Raw genomic sequence first — 20,568 nt, 5'->3', positions numbered from 1 at the left:
CCCAACCCCCTCAACCCCCCAACCCCCTCAGGTTAACCATCTGAAACTGTCTGATGTGTTGATGCTTTTACAAACTATTTCTCTGTCTCTTAGTCCGACTTGACGAAGGAGCAAAACGGTTTTAAGATCACTCTGAAGACCCTGGAGGACAACCTGCTCTCCCGTTTGTCCTCTGCTTCAGGAAACTTCCTTGGGGACACAGAGCTAGTGGAAAATCTGGAGACGACTAAACGCACTGCGGCTGAGATCGAAGAAAAGGTCCTGTTCACTTCTTTTAAAAATCAGTGGAGATTTAAAAAATCCTTACTGATGCCTTTGATCAAAGGTTATGAACAATTTCAATGTCACCTGTTAGATAGCCCTGTGAATGACCTCAGTTTGGAGAAATAGTTTAATTCTGACAAGGTAACAACTAGTCTAAGCAAAGCAAACACAAAAAGTGGATTACTGCTGTCTTAAAACAACTCCAATCTCAAATATTTCATGGTGGTTTATGCAAACACTACTTTGTATACGAGTACATTGTGATCAGTTTCAGATTACACAGTTATTCCAGCAGAAACATTAAAGTGTTACTGCAGCAAATGTCTCAAGCAGCACTAGCAGTTCTACAGCAAGTTGCTGCTGCTACTATTTGTGTTTGGAGTTGTTTTTAAACAGCAGCAATCCACTTTTGTTTTGGTTCCAATCAAACTAGGTGTTTGCTCATTAATCACGTCAATAACAAACTCCATTTCTTCAAACTGGGTTTGATCAAAAAGCTATCTATAACATGTAAGATATTAAATTTTTAACAGAAAAAAAATCACTTTAAGGTTGTTTTTTATGACAGCCTTCTAATTAGACACTCACAAATGTATTAACTAATCTCTTTGTTGGGCCCCAAAACTACTCACAACCTGTGTACAATCCGTAGCAGGATTTTTACAGTCTAATCTTGTTTTGTAGACTGGTGGCCATCACGACCACCTGACATTAGAAAACACAAAAGTGGCTCTAGCTCAGTCAGTTTTATAGATATTGAGCTAAAATTTAGTGTAATAGTAGATATGACTTATTCCACATTGCTTGAGATCTTTGCTCAAAGGAAACATTAAATGTTGTTCACTACAATTGCTAACATATCTCAACTATAACGTTTTCATTTTTGAGCATGAGGTGATCTTAGTTTAAAACTTGTGCATGAAAAGCAGCAAGCAAAATGCATTCCTTCAAAGGAAACTACACCTGTAAATCAGACTGTTTTAAAAAGACATTTGTTTTGGAGTTAAATACAGGTAACAATGCAGAACTTATTTATTCTTCATAAGTTATACCTTAAAGTAAACATTGACCGTTCAAAGAATCTTCTGTGAAATGCTGCCGTATTTCAGTTGATCTTCCCCCGTCATCTCTTGGTCAGAAGATCACATCATGTCAGCTTGGGTGTCTCATCTCTGCCTCTGACATTTGTTTAAAGCACTTGTGAAAAACCTCAGCATGACGATGATGTGAGAGAGTGCCTTCTGTCTGCGAGGAGATGAGTGCCGCCTTTGCAGATGTTCGTTTCTAAACATAATTACACAGGCAGTAGCTGTTAAAAAATAAATTCTCTACGTAATTGATGTGTTCTGCGCGGTGTGGGAGCCTTTTGATTGGAACTGTGAAGCTGTGAAACTGGAATAGCTCTGCTCTTCACTGGAGGGTGTTTTATGGGATTGTGCTCATCATTAGCTGAATGATAAACCGTGTGTGTGTGTGTGTGTTTGTGTTTGTGTGTATGCATATCTGAGCAGATGTAAAGGTGAGTGTTTCAACTGGGATATCTTTACTGCAGGTAAAAGAAGCCAAGGTGACAGAGGCCAAACTCAATGAGGCTCGGGAGCACTACCGACCAGCAGCAGCCCGGGCTTCCTTATTGTACTTCATAATGAACGATCTCAATGAAATCCACCCCATGTACCAGTTCTCACTCAAGGTAGCCTCTCTATTGACCCGTCATGTTTCCTACCTACCTCTCAGGCTCCCAGCGAGACCCCTCTTTACACTCACCCCTCCTTTTCTCCCCTCCTCTTCCCATTTGCTCATCATGTTTTATGCTCTTTGCCCTGCTTTTATTGTGTTTGTGGCTCCCTAATGTGGTTATGTAGAGCGTAATGTTTTTCATATTGTCAGCCAGCGAGCCTGAGAGAAGGCAGCCTGAGATATGGTTTGCAATCACTCCCGACTCTTCAGGTAGCTGCCTCTGCCCGAGTTATTTCCCAATATAATCAAAGGAAAACACATTCTGAGTTTTCATACCCTTGACCCGCTACATGATATGAAACTGTGTGCATTTTAATGTGTTTTTCCACACAGGTTTACAGAAAAGTGGAAATATGCTAAATTGAAATTACACCATTTTTTTCAGAATGAATCAGGTAGCAACATCTAATACAGCCTAGCATATACCACGTACATACCTTGTTACTCTATACTTGAAAGGTTTGTACCTGGTACTTATCTGCTACATACCTGGTTTGTGTCAGGTAAGTACCTGGTGCATACCTGAAATGTAACAGGTACATTCCTGATAATAACAGGTTATGTACTTATGTACGTATCTGGTATGTACCATTTACATACCACGTATCTACAGGGACCAGGCTGTATTGTAAAATTATCTGAGACCTTGCACTTACAGTTTGTACTGCATACCTGGTACATACCAGGTAAAAAGCAGGTATGTACCAGGTTGTATTATTTAAACTTTACCATAGAATGTTCAGCTTCAAGTGTGATGATGGCACACACTAACATCTAAGCTTAACATGTCACAATTTTTGCAAAAAACAACTTCTTTCTCCCACAAACTTTACACTTATACAGTTTATACATCAAAACAGGCATTTTTAAAATTTTTACTTTTGTCTTTCAACCAGTATGGCTCCTACACATTGCATCATAGATTAATAAAAATTTGCAGGTATGGCCATTAGAGGTTTCTATCACTCAAGAAGACGTTTTTTTGAGGCTCAATTTCTAGTTTTCATTTTGTCTGCCCGTCTGGTGAAAAGTGGTGCTGTGTTCTCCCCTGTCCTCCCTCTGCTCCTCAGAAAAGGTGGAAGTCACCATGGCATCCAGAGACTGCAGATTCTGAGTCAGTTGATGGTATATTATTCAGCAGGTTCATTTTTGTTATATTATTACGTCACAGTGGCCACATAAATCTTGTAGAAAAAAAAACAATTTTGTCTTGGTTTTATTTTTAGACTGACCAAAAGCCTCTGAAGAATTTAGTATGTAAAGATAAAAAAACTAAAAAGAAGAACAGGAAGAGGTTTCAAACTGTAGCTTTAAAATAAGTCTGGCTCTGTCAAATTTTGGCCTCAAATTATTTCTCTGTGCAGGAGCTGCATTGGCATTCTTCAACATTTTGTTCAGAAATTCTCCAGTTTGTTTTGTAGTCTCTCACTACCAACAACATTTAAACATTCATATTTCAAAGACAAAGTCTACACCTTCAAGCTTTTTTTAGTAATATCTGTAATGAATTCTAGTATTTTTGTTTCTGTTTTGGCTTTATGTTCTGGTGCTTTGTTTTCTGGGGTTATTGTTTCTTTTATTTTATTTTGTCATATCGGTTTTGGTTTAGTTCTCATTGTCTTTGCTTCTTGTCTTTCCCCATTTATCCTCAGTCAGCTCCTGTTTACTTGTCACGCCCATCTCCATCTGCTTCCTTGATTTTCTCTCACCTGTGCTCACTTCCTCTAATTGCCCTCCGCTGTTTAAAACCCAGTCATACCCTTCACTTTCTGGCTGGTTCATTGTCCTTGATTTGCTCCATGTTTCTCATTCCTTGTATTGGCTTGCCTCACCTCGCCTCGTCTTCATTTGCATTTTTGGATTTTTGTCTTAGTTTTTTTAGCTGCCACGTCAGCTTTTTGCATTCTTGTTTTGTTATTTTAAAATAAATTTTCAGTTTTGAAATGAGTCTGCACTCTGGGTTCCTCTCGTTCTCCTCGGCTTCTGACAATATCTGTAGAGTTTACTTGTGTACTGCTTAGAATGTTTCAGAAATGGACTTGCTTCAGTCATAATTTAGAAAGTTTATATGTCAGACTCAATTTCCTTGAATAGCTACAGTGGAATCTTTTCATGCAGATCATTTAAAAAGCAGTTCTTTAGCTTGATTGTAATTAGTGACACTTCACATTAGTGATAGGTTTAAATTTGCAGCCCTTCTGAGGTCAGTAAGTTATTGAAAATCCATAAAACTAACAAGGCTTACTCTTTTTGACTTAGCCTATCAGCATCCAATTAAAATCAATATCTCCAGGTTAACTGATTTATCCAAATGTGAAATGAATTTTATTTTAAACACAATTAAAAGAGAACTTTTGCCTAGCTCTGCCGTCTTGTAGCATGTGTCTCACTTCAGATACTGAATTGTGTTTTTCCCTCTCTTTGGTGTCCCCAGGCGTTCAGCGTGGTTTTTCAGCAAGCGGTTCTGAAGGCAGAGCCAGATGAAGCTCTGAAGCAGTGGGTGTCCAACCTAACAGACAGCATCACCTTCTCGGTCTTTCAGTACACCACTAGAGGCCTGTTTGAGTGTGACAAGCTCACATACATGGCTCAGCTCGTGTTCCAGGTAGGGAGGGAAACAGCTTTCGCTTCTGCATGGGATGTTTTCAGAACAAGCCTGCTTTGAGACTACGAGTTCTGCCGGAACGTAATCATGTGGAAAGCAGTTGCAGTTTGTGCTGAAAATCCAACAATGGCTTCTTGTCCATCATGTCCCCAGGTCCTTCTGATGAATAATGAAATAAACCCTGCAGAGCTGGACTTCCTCCTGAGGTATCCTGTCCAACCAGGTGTAACATCACCAGTGGATTTTCTATCCAACCACTCCTGGGGAGGGATCAAGGTAAAGAGAAAAAAAGCCGTTGTCTTCTAAATAGAGTGACAGCAGGATTAAGCTGAGTTCTTATTCGGAAATCCTAAGGGATACCATTATATTTTCTTGAAGTTCTTGAGTAACACCATTAAGAAGTGATACTATCTTAAATAATTTCTAATCTTTTAGCAATTAAATTATATGTACGTATATATATATATATATATATATATATATATATATATATATATATATATAAACAGCTATGCCTTACCAGTAATCAGATACCCTGCAGGAATAATTACCTGGCCAAAGGAGGAAATGAAGACCACAGATGTTAAGACTCGGAAGCTAAGTATTTGACAGAATTCACTTCAAAGTTGACTGGTCTATCCTTTTTTAAAATAGTGAATTCTTAATAAATAATGTGTACAGATTTTTAATGATGCCCCGCTTTCTATCCTGTCTCCTACATGCTCCTCCATGTTGAAGTCTCTTCAAAATGATGATAAAATCTCAGCTGCCATGTCCTTTCAAACCAACGTTTTTTCTCAGCCTGTCATGTCTGAGAGGCAATACTGAGATCTTAACTCTCCCTCTGCATCTTTTAGCCCTTAGCTGCCTCCCACAGTTTGTGGGGTTGCTTCAAATGATGCAATTTGTGCAAAATCTTTCAGCAACAGCTCTCAGAAAACAGACAATACAGCATTACTAATGCCTATAGTTTCTACATCAGTTTCAGACAGATCTTTATTCTGACAGCATGTGATTAATCAGAGACCCACTTTGCTCTGTGACCCTGGAGCATTTCACAATAAAAGGGCAATAAAACCAAACTCTGCACAGTCACAGTCTCTCTTGAAGAAACCCTGCCTTCCAATGTATTTTCCTTCTGTTGTCAAATCAGTTTAGCAGCAAACTAAATCCTTCCAGCAGCATGTCTTTTTGTTTCGTACGCTCATAAATTTTTCAGTCTGTTCCGCCTACAATATTAACTTAACCTAACCCCCTTTGCGAGTTCAGAAAGAACGGTTTCCTACTGCACTCAACACACTCTCGATGTTTAAGGCCTCTGTAATCAAATTCTGTCACTAGATTTTCTTATCTAACTGGGAAGCATAATCAGCCGGAAGGCTTTAAAGGATGATAAGATTCTCTGATTTCTTGACTCTCTTGACAATATTAGCAGAGGAGGAATCCCTGGGGAGCTGGCGTATTCTCCACTGAACAGGGCTAATAGGTTGCCCCCCACCTGTGATAATTAAACAAGCTGAGAGCCTCTTTGTCTTATGTCCCTCTGGGCTTGTGGTGACGAGTTGCAGAAAAACAGATCTTGTCTAGTGTGTGAGTCTTGGAAACATTTCAGTAGCTTCCTGAAAGTTTTTCCCATGTGAAAGTTGGCACAAAAACTTCACGTTTTAGTCGATGGTGCCAATAAATAAGCGTTGAAGCAGCCTTAAAGGTTTTGGTTGTTATTCTTCCGTTTCTTTCATGATTTTTTTATTTGCTATTGTCCCAAGAGCTTTAGAAATACCCCTATAAAATTCCCATCAAAACATGCGGCTCAGTTGGGAATAGGGTGCTATGACTTTTGGTACCACTACGTATGGTGTAAAGGAATTTAGCAAAAAATAGCAAAAACTTTCTCCAAATACAACAATAGGATTTTGGAGCGCTACAGCTCAGGCACATTATTTTGTTCTATTGGCCTCAGTCCATTTTGTACATATCTTTGCAACTGCCCCCATGTTTATAATTTAATCTACTTGAGTACACTTTTGAATTGAAGATAGGCAGAATTGGATCAGTTTTTCAAATTATTATTATTATTTATTCTTGGCATGGTTAGACTTGGACAGTAGACATTTTAAAACACAGTTCTTTTTCAATTAAGCATTAAGCTCCTAAAAACACTGTATGTTTGCCTACAAACAAAAGCAGGTTAGGTTTTGCTTTCTCTGCAACCAGCATCTGCTTCAATACACCTACACTGAGAGTCTGTGGCTTGTGTGTATTTACACATTAATTGCCGGAGTTGTGGAAAATAAACAAAATGAAAGATAATAATAACTGTGATGTGGGTGCCGCTGTAAAAGGCCACTCCTCTTGTCATTTTTTCCGCTTCTATGGTGAGCGAGCCTCAAATGGCATCAAGCACTCAGCCCAGTGTCAGCATAATCCATTCCAGGGACCGTGACAGGTAGGGACTTCGACTGGGGCTGTACGGCTGTCAAACGGAAACACAGGTGTCACAAGGACAGCTCAAAGAAGAAACCTTCTATGAAGTTGAACAGAAGTTCTGCACCATGGCTGAGTGATTACCAAATAGTCACATTGCAGTCTATTTGTTAAATTACAATACAATAGAGAAACATTTTCATACAGTAGCAAAAAAATAAATGAACGGGAAATAATTGAAAAAAAAAAACAATAACAACACAACTCTAGCACTCTAGGATTACAGAAACTAAATTGAGAAGGGTTCAAGATGTCCATTATGACTCTCCAACTATTTGGGAAAACATTTTTCTTGGAATTTGTTTTGGAACAAGCACAAAATCCATGTCACAAAACAACAAGGCCCTGCAACTAAGACAAATAAGTTGAGAACCCCCACAAATGTTTTGAGTCATTTTGGAGGCTCCCCCAAGAATGTCATTTGCAGTTTGTTGCAAACAGTTGCAGTCCAATCAGATACTGATTATAGCTTTTGTGGATTTCTCTCAAATTCCCCCAGAGTGCACACACCCAAACTTACTGACTCCCACTGTGTCTGAGCTCAGAAGTTTCTCTTTAAACTTTAAAAAGAAGGGTCTTTTTAACTTGTCATATCATCTACATGAACACTTTAGACTCCTAAAAATGAACATGTGACCATCAGACACTTCTGCCACTTATGAGTCAGAATTTCTTTAAACACAACTTATAGTTTTCACACAGTGACATTTTATTTGAGGCATTACCATTTACTATATTTCTGTCTGCCAGTCTTTTGGTTTTACAGACACATGTTTGTGGGTAACATGGTGACACATAATGAGCCACTGGCAGTAGCTCTAACATTTCTATTTATCTATGTTCTCATTACACTTCTTGTACAGTTTGTACATCAAAATAGTATTTTATCATTTTAGATTATTGCAAATGTAAGTTCCAAATTATTATTGGGCTTTGTAGAAAAAAAAAAAAGTTGATGTTTGTTGGAATTTTAGGCAGTAGCGGCATTGGCACAATCAACATTTCTTCAAAAATTGTTGAGATTCGTAGTGTTCTTGTCAGGGAGTAAATACCTGCTTGAGGCCGCCGTTGCTCGTTTCCACAGATGTGATAAGGTGCCTGTCAGCTCATGGAGCCCCCACTGTTTCTGCAATGAATGCATATTTCCCTCAACCCCCATGGAGATATGAAAGGGACTGTGTTTACTCAGCGCTTATTATTATTCATTTTGGGATGAGGAAAAGATAAGCAATCCTCTGTTTTGTCTTGTTTTTTGGTCTTTTTGTTTTTTCTTTTAAATTTTGCAAAGAAAGACGGTCATTTCGCTGCATTCAAAGAAAGGGATTGAAAACTTGAATGTGGATGACTCATCACAGTGTGGCAGAACTTTTTGGCCATTTTATTAAAAAAATATTATACCAACAGACACTTTGCTCCATGGAAGAGTTCAGAAACCTGGATCGAGACATTGAAGGTTCAGCTAAGCGCTGGAAGAAGTTTGTAGAGTCTGAGTGTCCAGAGAAAGAGAAATTCCCTCAGGAGTGGAAGAGCAAATCCTCTCTGCAGAGGCTGTGCATTATGAGGAGCCTGAGGCCTGACCGCATGACGTACGCCATCAGGTGAGGGCTGGAGTTCCAGTATGACCTTTGTTCTGTATTCTGTGCTGTTTGGGTAAAAGGAAAAGGTTGAAGAATTTACCCTTTGGCTTGTTCTGCAAGTTGACATGGCACATGTGCTCATATCTGTTTATAGTTGCTCCAATGTCACTGCAATTACACATGCAAGCTGCCTGAAAAATCAGAAACAACAATGTACCAAACTTTAGGCTTATTTTTTACAATTCGTAGTTAGTTTTAAACATACCTGACCCACACTATACTGACATTTGATTATTTGTGTCAGTGTGCATACATTATCACAATAGTTCTGAGGATGTTCAAAAAAAGACTACAGTGATGGGGAAAAATTGGTTTTCATTGTATCAAGATGTAAAAATGATCTGGTCTTTATCAGGTTCTAAAATGAAACAAATCTTACATCAAACCTACAAAAACACACAACAGATTCCACCATGTTGTTGTTTATTAAACAAAAATTAAGTCAAAATGGAAACTTTGTGTGTGAAAGACTAAGTTCACCCCATGAACCAACACCTTGTACAACATTCTTTAAAACCAACAACTCTGATTTTTCATCTCTTTCAGTCTCTCACATGGTTGTGGTTCCATAGTGTTGCTTCAGTATAATAAGTTTTGCAGACAGTTGTTCCTGCTCAGCTCTCTTCAGGTCCCACCGCAGTATTTTAATCTGGTTGAGCTCTGGACTTTGTCTGGACCAGTGCAACACCTCAATTCTGTTCTTTTTCAGCTGTTCTCTTGTAGATGAGTTGCTGTGTTTGGGTCATTGTTCTATTGCATTTTGACCCAGTTTTTTTCTAATCATAAGTTGTCAGATGGGTGGTCTCACATTTGACTTTAGAATCCTTTGGTCTACAGAGGAGTTCATGGTTGACTCCTTGACTAGAAGCTGTCCAGGTCCTGTAGCTGCAAAACAAGTCCAAATCATCTGCCTTTCATCACTGTGTGTCTTGTTTTTCCCTGTGCATTTTAGCTGCTCTACTTTGGTCTCATGTGTCGACACATGTGCCCTAGAAGTCTTCTGGTTTGTTCAGATGAAACTTTGCTAACCTAAGTCATCCTGCCATGTTCTTTTTAGAGAAATAAGGCTTTATCCTGCAACTATTCCAAACAAGTCTTAACTGCTTCAGTCTTTTTCTAATTACCCTGTCACAAATGTTGACCTTTAACCTGCTAACTGAGGCTTGTAGAGTCTGAGGAGGAGCTTTGTTTTTTGTTTTTTTGTTTTTTTGTCATTTCTCTGAGCATCGCATGGTCTGACCTTGGGGTGAGTTTGCTGGGAATGGAATGGACATATTCCTGGGAAAGCTGGCAGCTGTCTTAAAAGTTTTCCACTTCCTCTGTATACTGATGGACTCCAAATAGATTGGAAATGACCTTTCTAACTGCCAAACAGCGTGATTTTATAAAGGTCTTCACACTCAATGACAAGTAAATCTGTACATTTGATCAGCAGCTCCTGGCTAGTCTCTTTCCCTCCCAAATGCTAAAAAATCGACAAGGGTGAAATTAGTTTTTTTTTATCTTTCCCCGTTTGGTTTTGTTTTACAACTGTAGTTTATTAAATATTACCATGGTGGAACACTTGAACACTTGATATTAGTTTTAAATCATTTTAGAACCTACTATAAACCAGATCATTTTAATTATGTCCTGATACATAAAACACAAGAATGGTGATAACTTGGTCATAATTTGGGAAAAAAAAAGATAATTTAGAAAAAAAAAAATTACAACTGGACCTTTTTAAATCCTACATAATGTTCTCTGAGCTGCTCTACTACATCATAAGCTGTCTATAAGGTTTATGTATTGTGTGAGCTTAATATTCATTTACAAGAAATGAGAGAACCATGCTTGCTAGAACACTTATCAGCAGCAATTTTTCATGATTTCGATGTTTTGAGCTGTTGTTTGGACTTTTTTTTAATGAAAATCAAACTAGCCTTCTGTATTTGATTTTCATTAAAAAAAAAAAATACAGAAGACCAAACAACAACTTAAAACACCCCAACCCTGACACCAATATGCAACCAAAATGACTAAAGGTGATAACATCTATTAAAAGTAGTATTTGTAGTATTAATAATAATTAATAGAGCAAGATAAAAAAAAATCACAGATTTAATAACCAAATGATAAAAAAACAGTCTTTAAAATACTCAATGTAATGTTATTCAGTTTGTTAGTTACAAACAATAACAAACGAGTCCTGATCTTCCCCACAGAGACTTTGTCGAAGAAAAACTTGGAAACAAGTACATGATTGGCAGATCACTGGACTTTGCTGTCTCCTTTGAAGAGTCAGGAGCAGCTACACCCATGTTCTTCATCCTCTCTCCTGGAGTGGATCCTTTGAAGGATGTTGAGAAACATGGTAATGCTCTTACTTGTTTTATCTTTAATGAGACCAAAATAATTCTACCTTAAAGTGAGTTCTGCACTTTTACTGAAGCAGGCATGTCAGCCTTTTGTCATTTCTGTAATAAAGGAATAGATCAGATCTGTTGAATGGAGGCTTTGTAGAAAAGTTATGAACAGTTAATATCTTACCTGCTGTAAAATGGAGATTGATACGCCAACAGGTACTCCAAATGAGACCAAGAACAAAGTGGTGCAATCTTAAAAATTTTAATGTGGTTCAATTGAACACTATATGCTTATTTGCCTGTCTGTTAGCAAGATTTCTCATAAATGGCTGGACATATTTTGATTAAACTTAAAAAAAAAAAAACGTCCTTGAATGTACATCAACAACTGATTAATTTTTGGAGTCAACTGAATTTGAGATAGCCAATACAGCTAATCAACCTTACCTACACAAAATTAGCTGTAACCTGGCCATATTTGCAGATATTGAGCTAAAATATGGTGTGGTAGTAGATGAGACTGATCTTCAACACAAACTTAAGGCACTAACATCACATGAGGTCTCACATAACAATTTTTGACAGATTTTGATGGTTTGACCAGCTATAACTCTGTGCCTTCTCATTATAAAATGATCTTAGTCTTAAACTCTTTGCATAAAAGGCGGCAGGCGATTTGCATTCTTTCAAGGAATGCTAGGCTTTTAAATTATGATTATAATCATTATAATTTTATATTACATGGTCTTTTTTTCTGTTTTTTTGCAAATACAAACAGCAGCAGCAGCCGTCTGGTACTTCCGGCGCAGCGTGGTGCACTTCCTGCTGGAATATTATAATATTTCTGCTAAAACAACTGTCTAATGTGAAACTGACAGCAATGTGAAGGTTTATAAAATAGTCTTTGCATAAATTACTATGAAAATTTGATCAGATTTAAACTTTATTTTTCCAACCTCAGGTCATTCAGAGAGCTATCTACAAGATGTTAATTGTTCATAACTTTAAAGACAGAAGCCCACTTCAAAATGTTTGAACTGTTTTTTCATATTGAAGGAAGATGCATGTTATGTTTGTTGTTGATTTTTTTTTTTTTTTTACCTGCATGAATGATTTCTTTCCCACTGCTGAGGTGTATCAGGCAGAACAACAGCCTCTGCTGTAATATCAACTATCACTGCCAACACTCAACACTCTCTGGGTAGATTAAGAGGATTATACTAAAGGTCATAAATATATGAAACGACACTACTGGTGTGTTCGGGGCAGCAGAAAGTAAATGTCATTGGTTTGACAGTTATTTTACATTCCTCTTTGAATAAAGTATGTGGCAGCAGAACATGCTGTTTGGATTTTTTTCCTTCTTTTATTTATTCTTTTCAAAAACAGTTCAGGCTTTTGTTCTGACCTGGAACAGGGGACCATCACAGCCTGACACTTTGAATCTGTTGCCAAATAATTCAGTCTGTGGGTATTTGAAGTTGGTTCTATGAAATATTCAGAGAGCAGAGATTGGATCAGCTTACTGGAACAAAGAAGTCCCTACAGGGTCTCCAACACAGAGACCAAGTCTTTGTGCAATTTCAAGTGTCAATATATTCAAGTAATTCATTTAATTTACTGTTTACAATATTTGGTTTGACTTTGTCTCTGTCTGAAGGTCCTCGGAAATTAATTTAGAATAGAATCAATTCTCCATGACAATTAAAAGCCATTATTGTCCAGATTAAACCAATAGTCACGAGTGTTTTTAAGCATCAGGTGGGTAAATCAGCCACAGAGTCTGTCTGCTATGTAAAAAGCACCAGCTTCTCCTAACAAAAGTGAGAGCAATCTTTCTTGAACTGCCTGAGAGGGGCGTTATTATTGATTATCAACGGCTTTTCTTTAAGCATACTCAGTGAAAGTAAAGCTCCGAGTACCCAGTTTTTACTGCAGAAGTGCTGATGAGCTGCAGCTGCCTGAACCAAAAACTGGGGGATTGTTTCATTATTGGCTTTTATCATCGGTATTAGAGCACAATTAGATTCTTATTAGATAGTTGATGGGATTTTGCATGCTCTGCAGGAGACAAACCCTCACTATTTGCTAAGTCTTGAGATTGAGGTCATTATGGTCATAGAGATATTTTAATGTACACAGTGTCTAGGACTATGTAGATCTGTCCATCTGAAATTAATTTTGCAACTTTATGTTGTAACGTACAGATTGAATATGATTAGGTAAATCCCTGTGTTGAATCAACTAATAAAACTAGAGGAAAATTTGTGGATTTAAATAATTTTGTGACTCTAAAATTGTCCCTAGGTGGGAGTGAGAGTGTGAATGGTTGTTTGTCTCGTTTGTTTATATGTGGCCCTGCGATGGACTTGCGACCTGTCCAGGGTGTCCCCCGCCTCGTGCACAGTGAATGCTGGGGATAGGCACCAGCTCCCCGCGACCAGGAATGGAGAAACAGGTTAAAGAAATGGATGGATGGAATAATTTTGTTCACTACGTAATAAAAATCAGTTGGGCCACAAAAAGTCTTCAAATTAGAAAAAAAAACCCAACATGAATTGAAAACATGTATTTTTAAAATCTTTCAAAAATTAGTCTCTCAAATGGTTGTGGAGGACTTTTGGGCTACCCTTCTTTACAACATTGAATAATTTCATTGAGGTTTGAAGACATTCTTTCTGCACAGCTCTCCTAACATCCCATCACAGCATTTCAATCAGATTGAGGTCTGGACTATGACTGGACCATTGCAACTTCTTGATTCTGTTTATTTTCAGCCGTTCTGTTATAGATTAGCTGCTGTATTTGGGATCATTGGTCTGTTGCATCCTGACCCAATTTTATCCAAACTTCAGCTGTCAGACAGATGGTCTCACATTTGACTCTAGAGGAGGTCTTGGTTGATTCAATTGTCCTGTGGCTGCAAAACAAGCTTAAATCATCAGCCCTCCAACATTGTGCTTGACAGCTGGTATGAGGTGTTTGTGCTGATCTGCTATGTTTGGTTTTTGCTAAACACTGTCAAATAGGTGTGAGGTGCTATAGATGCCAATAAGATTACTTTTCTGGTGCCTCTATGTTTAGTACCAGTAATTCTGGTTTGTCTTTCACATTTCTTACTTTCTGCTTAAAAAATAAAACATTTAGACTCCTGTTTTCAGAAGGTTATGACTACTAAGAATTAGTGCGGCACAACATGTCAGTGAGCGCAATATCAATATTACAAAAGAACAGCTTAGACTGCAATAAATCGTAGACCTTTACATATATTTCAAGTACTATGCATACATGTTCTGCATGAGAATTATACATTTGGTCAGTCCAATGCACTCTCACTGGCCACTCTCACCTGATTTAGATGACAGAAAAGAAAGTAAGGAAAATGTTTGTCAAGTTTTGAGGTCAAGTTGCAGAAGTCACAGGTCCAGGAGGGAAACATCCTCCTCCCCAGCAATACTCTCCAGTGCCTCATGGAGGATCCCAAGACGTTCCTAGGGCAATGAGGATAATCCCTCCAGTCGGTTCTGAGTCTATCCTATGGTCTCCTCCCAGTGGGGTGTGCTCAGAATACCTCCAGAGGAAGGCATCCTAATTGAATGTCTAAACCACATCAACTGACTCCTTTTGATTTGAAAGAGTAGCAGTTCTTCTCTGAGCTCTCCCAGTTGCAAAAGCTACTCACCCCATCTCTTAGACTGAGCCCAGCCACCACTCCAATCCACGCTAGAGGTCATGGTTTATAGACATCAGAAAAACCACATAAACTACAAAAAGCAGAGATGAGACCCAAAACAGACACCCTGCTCATTGAGATTCCATTTATGTACATCACAAACAGGATCAAAGATAAGGACCAGGCAAGGTCCAACTCATACCAGATGCAAGCTTGACTTTTGTGCTGAGAATTTGCACACAGAATTTGGTGTTATAGGGACTAAATAGCTCCTAAAAGTGATATCAGCACCCCGTTGTTCTGCTGCAACCACCACAAAATGCCTCCAGGGAAACTATCACAAGCAACTGGAACAAACTATCTGTTATCCAATTTTAAAAATTGGAACCAACACCTAGGTATGCCACAGGTGTTGGTATGGTCCTCATGTGACAATGAAGAGGTGTGCATAGCACAACTTCCTATTGCAATCAGCATCCCCAAGCTATATTGTCCACTCCTTGAATCCTAACAGCTTTTTACCTGCCTTGACTACTTCTACTTCTCTCACCCTTATTAAGAATAGCAGAACAAAATAAAACCCTTTTCTTTAAGGTGTATCAAACAGTGACAGTAAATTGCATTTTCACACAAAACTACTGCATTACGATTTATCTTCAGTAAAGTCACAAGTGTTTATTATGTCACAGGTATATTTGATGTTGTATCCTACTGATTTAAAGACCTTGGAAGAAACACTTAGTTTCTTTATTATATCCTCACATGTAATGTAATGTTTTTTTTTATATATAAATGTTATAAAATGTGTCTTATTTGACTTCCAGGGAAGAAGCTGGGTTATACATTTAACAACAACAACTTCCACAATGTGTCTCTGGGTCAAGGCCAGGAGGTTGTAGCGGAACAAGCCCTTCATCTGGCATCTGAGAAAGGTCACTGGGTCATACTGCAGGTAGAGCACATCCTGATGCATTCTGTACAACTACAAAATGAAATATAACTTTGTAAAATATATAGATAATCACTTAATTTCATTATACACAATGAAACTGCACTCAACATTTTCGTGAAACTTTGATAAACGATGTATTGTCTGATAGGGTGAACAATAGGAAAAACATTAGCTGAAAAGCGAAAGGACAATAATGTTTTTGGCCAAGTTTACCCTAATCACAGAACAGAATTTTATAAAACTCTCACAAAGTAATCATCACCACCTTTGGTGTCAACCCAATTCAAGTTGGCCTTGACAGCCAACTGACATCATCTCCAACCCATATTTCAATTATTACATATTGCACAAGATCTTTATTTAAAGCTTTGTCATTAACTGTTGTTATCAACCCTGTTAGTCTGTTAGCAAAATATCTCATGAAGCAATGGACATAATTCAATGAAGCTCTTTGAAAGCTATCATAGGGCGTACGTCTACAACTGATTACCTTTCTGAGTCACCCCAATTCTAGACAGCTGCCACAGCTAATCAAAATTAGCAATGACAAAAATGGCTATAACTTAATCAGTTGTAAAGATAATGAGCTAAAACATAGTTGTATTAGCTGAGACTAATTCACAACACATACACAAAGCGCCAGAGGTGGAAAGAGTACTAAAACACTGTACTCAAATAAAAGTACAGCTACTCCGTTAAAATTTTGCTCAAGTACAAGTAAAGTTATTTGTGTAAAAATCTACTCAAGTAAAGGTAAAATTTAAGTCATTAAAAATTTGTTTTGAATAAAACATGCTTTAAGGGTGTCTCTCCTGCAGGGCACAAAGAAAAAAATCACACTGAAGCTTTTAAAGAAATAAAAAGCCTCATAATTTAATATACAGTTACAAAAAAATAAATAAATAAATAAAAAACATGTCCACGCATGATATTTTAAACACTTGGAGAGTATAAAATTGTCTTTTCAGAGCAGACCATCCCATGGTGCTCAACTTGTTCAACAGCAAAACATGTTGAAGAAACCACAAAGGAGCTGGTAGAAAAAATTCTTAAATAACCTGCCCTGCTCTAGATTTTGATCACTGTTCATTCTTATGGCTACGGTGAGACAGTTCTTGATCACAGAGATATAAGACAGAATAAACATAAAAAACACTGGAAAGTATGAACATGTCGTACTTTTATTAAAAATAAGTTAGAGTTTCAAGAGGTTCTGATGCCTGGTCAGTGGATTACCTGTGCTGAAAAAACCCTGCCAATGAGTGAATAATCAACTGATGTATAAATGGAGCATGTCTGCTGACATAAACAGGCTGGAATTACAGTTATCAAACAAAGAAATATTTTCTATTTATCATCAGTAAATGTAATAATAATTTTATCAGGTTGTATGTTTTAATTAGACCAGTCCTGTCCACTTACTAATTCTCTGACATCTTTTCAAATGTGAGTTTGGAAGTTACTGATGCTCTCTTTATGATCCCAAAAGAATATAATGTACTGCAGTTATTCTAGAAACCAAAATTAACATTTCCATCTCAAACATTTGTGTCTGACTCCATTGTAGGGTCCAACTGTTTTGAACTGGAAATGGTTATTGGTGGGATTTCCTTGATCTCTATGTATTGTGAATTAGGGGTGTTATGTATGTGCTTTTCAGTGCATATACTCATTTGGGTGTTTGCTGTCCTGAAAGGTTTGTCTGCACAAGAGCTGAATTTAATTTTCTGCAGAATTTTTTATTTTTCTTCCCTGACTTAAAGCGCCACAGCATTAAACAGAACAATATCTTGAGCCGCCGTGTCTGTTCTCCTCTTATCTGGAGGGCAAGGCTGGTTTTTGCATTTTAAGTGAAAACCTTGGTGGAATTCTAATGTGGAGTATCGACAGATATGAACCGCAGACCCGGCACTGTGGGACAGCCTTTTCTTTTAATTCACACAGCTGGTGGAGTTTAAAAAAAGAGAGGGAGAAAGAAGGATTGTTGGGATGGCACTGCTCTCTTCTTCAGAGCCAGGATAGCACAGACAAAAAGTTGTTTAATTACCTTAGCATAAGAATGTCGATCGATGAGGATTAAAAAGGGCTTGTCCCCCTAGCAACAAACCTCCCACTCACTTTCTCATTGACTGTCTGATAGTCTGCCTGCCAAGAGCCACCCCCGTGGCACCAAACAAGGAGAGGGAGGAAAACCAAGGGTAAGGAAAGTAATGTTCTCATCGGGTTCCTTAGTTTACCAACAATATGTTCTCCACCGTTTTCCTCTCATTTTGCCATGTAACTTCTCATACCCGAGTCTTATAGTGTTTTCCACTGGAATTTCTTGCTTTATTACCCGCTCTCTTTTCTCCTCCACCTGCCTAACCCACACTTCTCTAGTTTCATGGTTTTACTCTGCTGCTGCCATCCCAGCTCCATCAGTGGAGGGCTGGGTCAATGGCAGGTTCCCCTTTTCCAGACAGGTAATTATACTTGAGAACAGCAGCTTCTGCTTTGATGGGGCCGAGAGAGGGAGATGCAGAAACTTTAAAGCAGCCCACTGGAAAGGTGGAGAGGGGAGACTGAGAGGCAATCAATCGGGTAGATTGGAGCTGAATATCCCATATTGGCCACGCATGGCCTAAACTCAGCATCCTCTTTGCACATTTACTGCTAAAGCCACCCTATTTGAAGGTAGTGACAGAAAGGAGAATGGATAGGAGTGATGAAAATCCTCAAGACTAGTGTTCTCTATCTGTCAGTCAGATAGATTTGATAGCGTTTAGAAACATAAACGTTTCAGAAAATTATTTTAGTTTAAAAGTCATTTTAGCTGCAGATGTAAAGATGAATCATCACTGTGCACATTTGCTCTGTGACTTCACATGCTCGTTGGAAAATCATGACCTTAGTGAGTTGATTCATTCAAATTCTTGGAGGATCAGGGCAAATCCTATTTGTACCAACAACAACAGCCAAAAATTACAAAGTTCCAAAGCTTTTCTTTGAAGCCTCTAAACAAGATAGTTTTACCCTAGTCTTTTACGCTGGCAAAAATCTTGAAGATCAATGTGGATATTTAGTCTGATAATATCATCAGAATGATGGAATACCTACTGACTGCTGATGTATCATTAATGGTGCCTTAGTGCATAAACCATAAAGCACCCTTATTATAATTAGGCAAGTTTCTTTTTCCGTTTTTCATCATTATTTTTAATATACTACACATTTCTTGTGCTGCTAACAAAAAACATAAAAAATAAAACTCACCAAAACATGTGCCTTAATCATGAATAATGTGCTTTGACTTTTAGCAGCAGTATATTGTATGGTGTTATAAGTAATTGCAAAAAAAAAGGCACTTTAAGCTTCACAGAATGCTGGTGTCGACCCTGTGAAATAATCAGACGTGTTGTGATTTTAAACTACTTTCATGCTCATAACTTCTCCATATTTACAATTGACACATTAAAACCTTTTTGTTTGTTTTTTAAACTTTTTTCACCCAGTGTGTCGCTCCCGGCCACAAGACCTAAGGTTTACTCCCAAGTCTCCCCAGAGTTCATATTGCCCCTTATTGTACTTCAGTACAACAACTTCTCTTCAAAACCTGAAGTGGAGTTATTTTATTATTATTTTATTTTAACCTGCCATATCTCCTACCTAAAACACTGTAGATAAATAAAAATGTGACATGTTTAGCCAGCATAATTTTTTTCCACTCAGGGTTCAAGAAATTCTTTGATACAACTTATTGTTTTCAGGCAGTGACTGTCTGAGGCTCAGTTTCTACTTTGCGTTTTTGTCCGCCTGTCTGATGAAGAGTGGTGCATTGTGCTCTTCCTCTGCTCTCTAGAAAAAGTGGAAATCACCATGGCAACTAGAGTCTCAGTAGATTGAGTCGCTGGATATAATGTCATTAAGCAGGTTCTTCTTAGTTATAATATTCCTTCATGGTTGTACTTATAAATCTTGTATAATTTCAGATATTTTTTCTCTGGTTAGAACCTAATTTTGAAATTAATTAAGGAAGAAGTGCTGCAGATATCAGCATATAAAGTTCTAAAAAATTAACAAAAGGGAAACAGGAAGAGGATGTTGCTTAAGTTTCAAAATAGTGGTCACAGAGGCTGTTCAAAAACAAATGGCTGCATTTGCACCATTCAAAATTACTTCAGAAATATTCTAGTTTATATTTTTACATGTCTTTGCTGCTATAATTCAGATTTTCATAAGCATTTACAAATTCATAATCTTAGAGTCACTACAGAATCCATTTTCGTGGCACAGTCACAGATGCAGATAAATTTGTTGGTACACTGACAGCTCATTCAAACAAGGCTTTGTTACTTGCAAAAAGTGATTCAGTTAAAAGCAACTTTCTAATGTATATCAGCAGGCCTTCAATATGTGACTGAGTAAACAAACAACTGTGAATAAAAAATATTTGTTTATTTTACAAGTTAGCCTAAAATAGTACAGTCAGATTTAATGGTATCCCTAAAGAGATTGTTAATTATTGCATTTTAGTCATGTTTTAAACTAAGTTCTAACCTTAATTAGTATCTCAGATGCCTTCAAGCTTTTCATCCGCCATTCAGCCTGTTTAAAGGGAACAAACAGTCACTGTGTGGTTTGGTATTGTTTGATATCACACTTAACATGAAGCAGAAAAAGCAAAAAATGAGAGCTGTATGAGGAGCGCAGAAAAAAAAAAAAAAATATATATATATATATATATATATACAGTCCTGCTCACCATTATTGGCACCCCTTCATGATTTGCATAGCTGAGTAAATATCTTCATGATCATTCATTGGTTAATTCATGTCATATGTGTGGAGGCAGTCCATCACAAGTGATCTTTATGTGTGATTTGCAA

The 20,568-nt window shown here is 37.7% G+C and overlaps 1 protein-coding gene across 2 annotated transcripts in view; it reads left to right on the top strand.

Moving 5' to 3' along the window:
• The window catches only part of LOC108235825 (dynein heavy chain 9, axonemal), a 194,607-nt gene that overhangs the window by 144,231 nt on the left and 29,808 nt on the right, over positions 1-20,568 (top strand). For both annotated transcript variants that reach the window (XM_037980602.1, XM_025005916.2), the window contains exons 53-59: positions 94-258; positions 1,817-1,957; positions 4,439-4,609; positions 4,763-4,885; positions 8,498-8,691; positions 10,938-11,086; positions 15,576-15,703. In XM_037980602.1, coding sequence (XP_037836530.1) covers positions 94-258; positions 1,817-1,957; positions 4,439-4,609; positions 4,763-4,885; positions 8,498-8,691; positions 10,938-11,086; positions 15,576-15,703 — 1,071 coding nt within the window. The remainder of the gene's footprint in view (positions 1-93; positions 259-1,816; positions 1,958-4,438; positions 4,610-4,762; positions 4,886-8,497; positions 8,692-10,937; positions 11,087-15,575; positions 15,704-20,568) is intronic.

Source organism: Kryptolebias marmoratus, linkage group LG17, assembly GCF_001649575.2.
Source record: "Kryptolebias marmoratus isolate JLee-2015 linkage group LG17, ASM164957v2, whole genome shotgun sequence".
In the NCBI taxonomy this organism is placed as follows: domain Eukaryota; kingdom Metazoa; phylum Chordata; class Actinopteri; order Cyprinodontiformes; family Rivulidae; genus Kryptolebias; species Kryptolebias marmoratus.
This window is presented reverse-complemented; position numbering and strand designations above follow the sequence as displayed.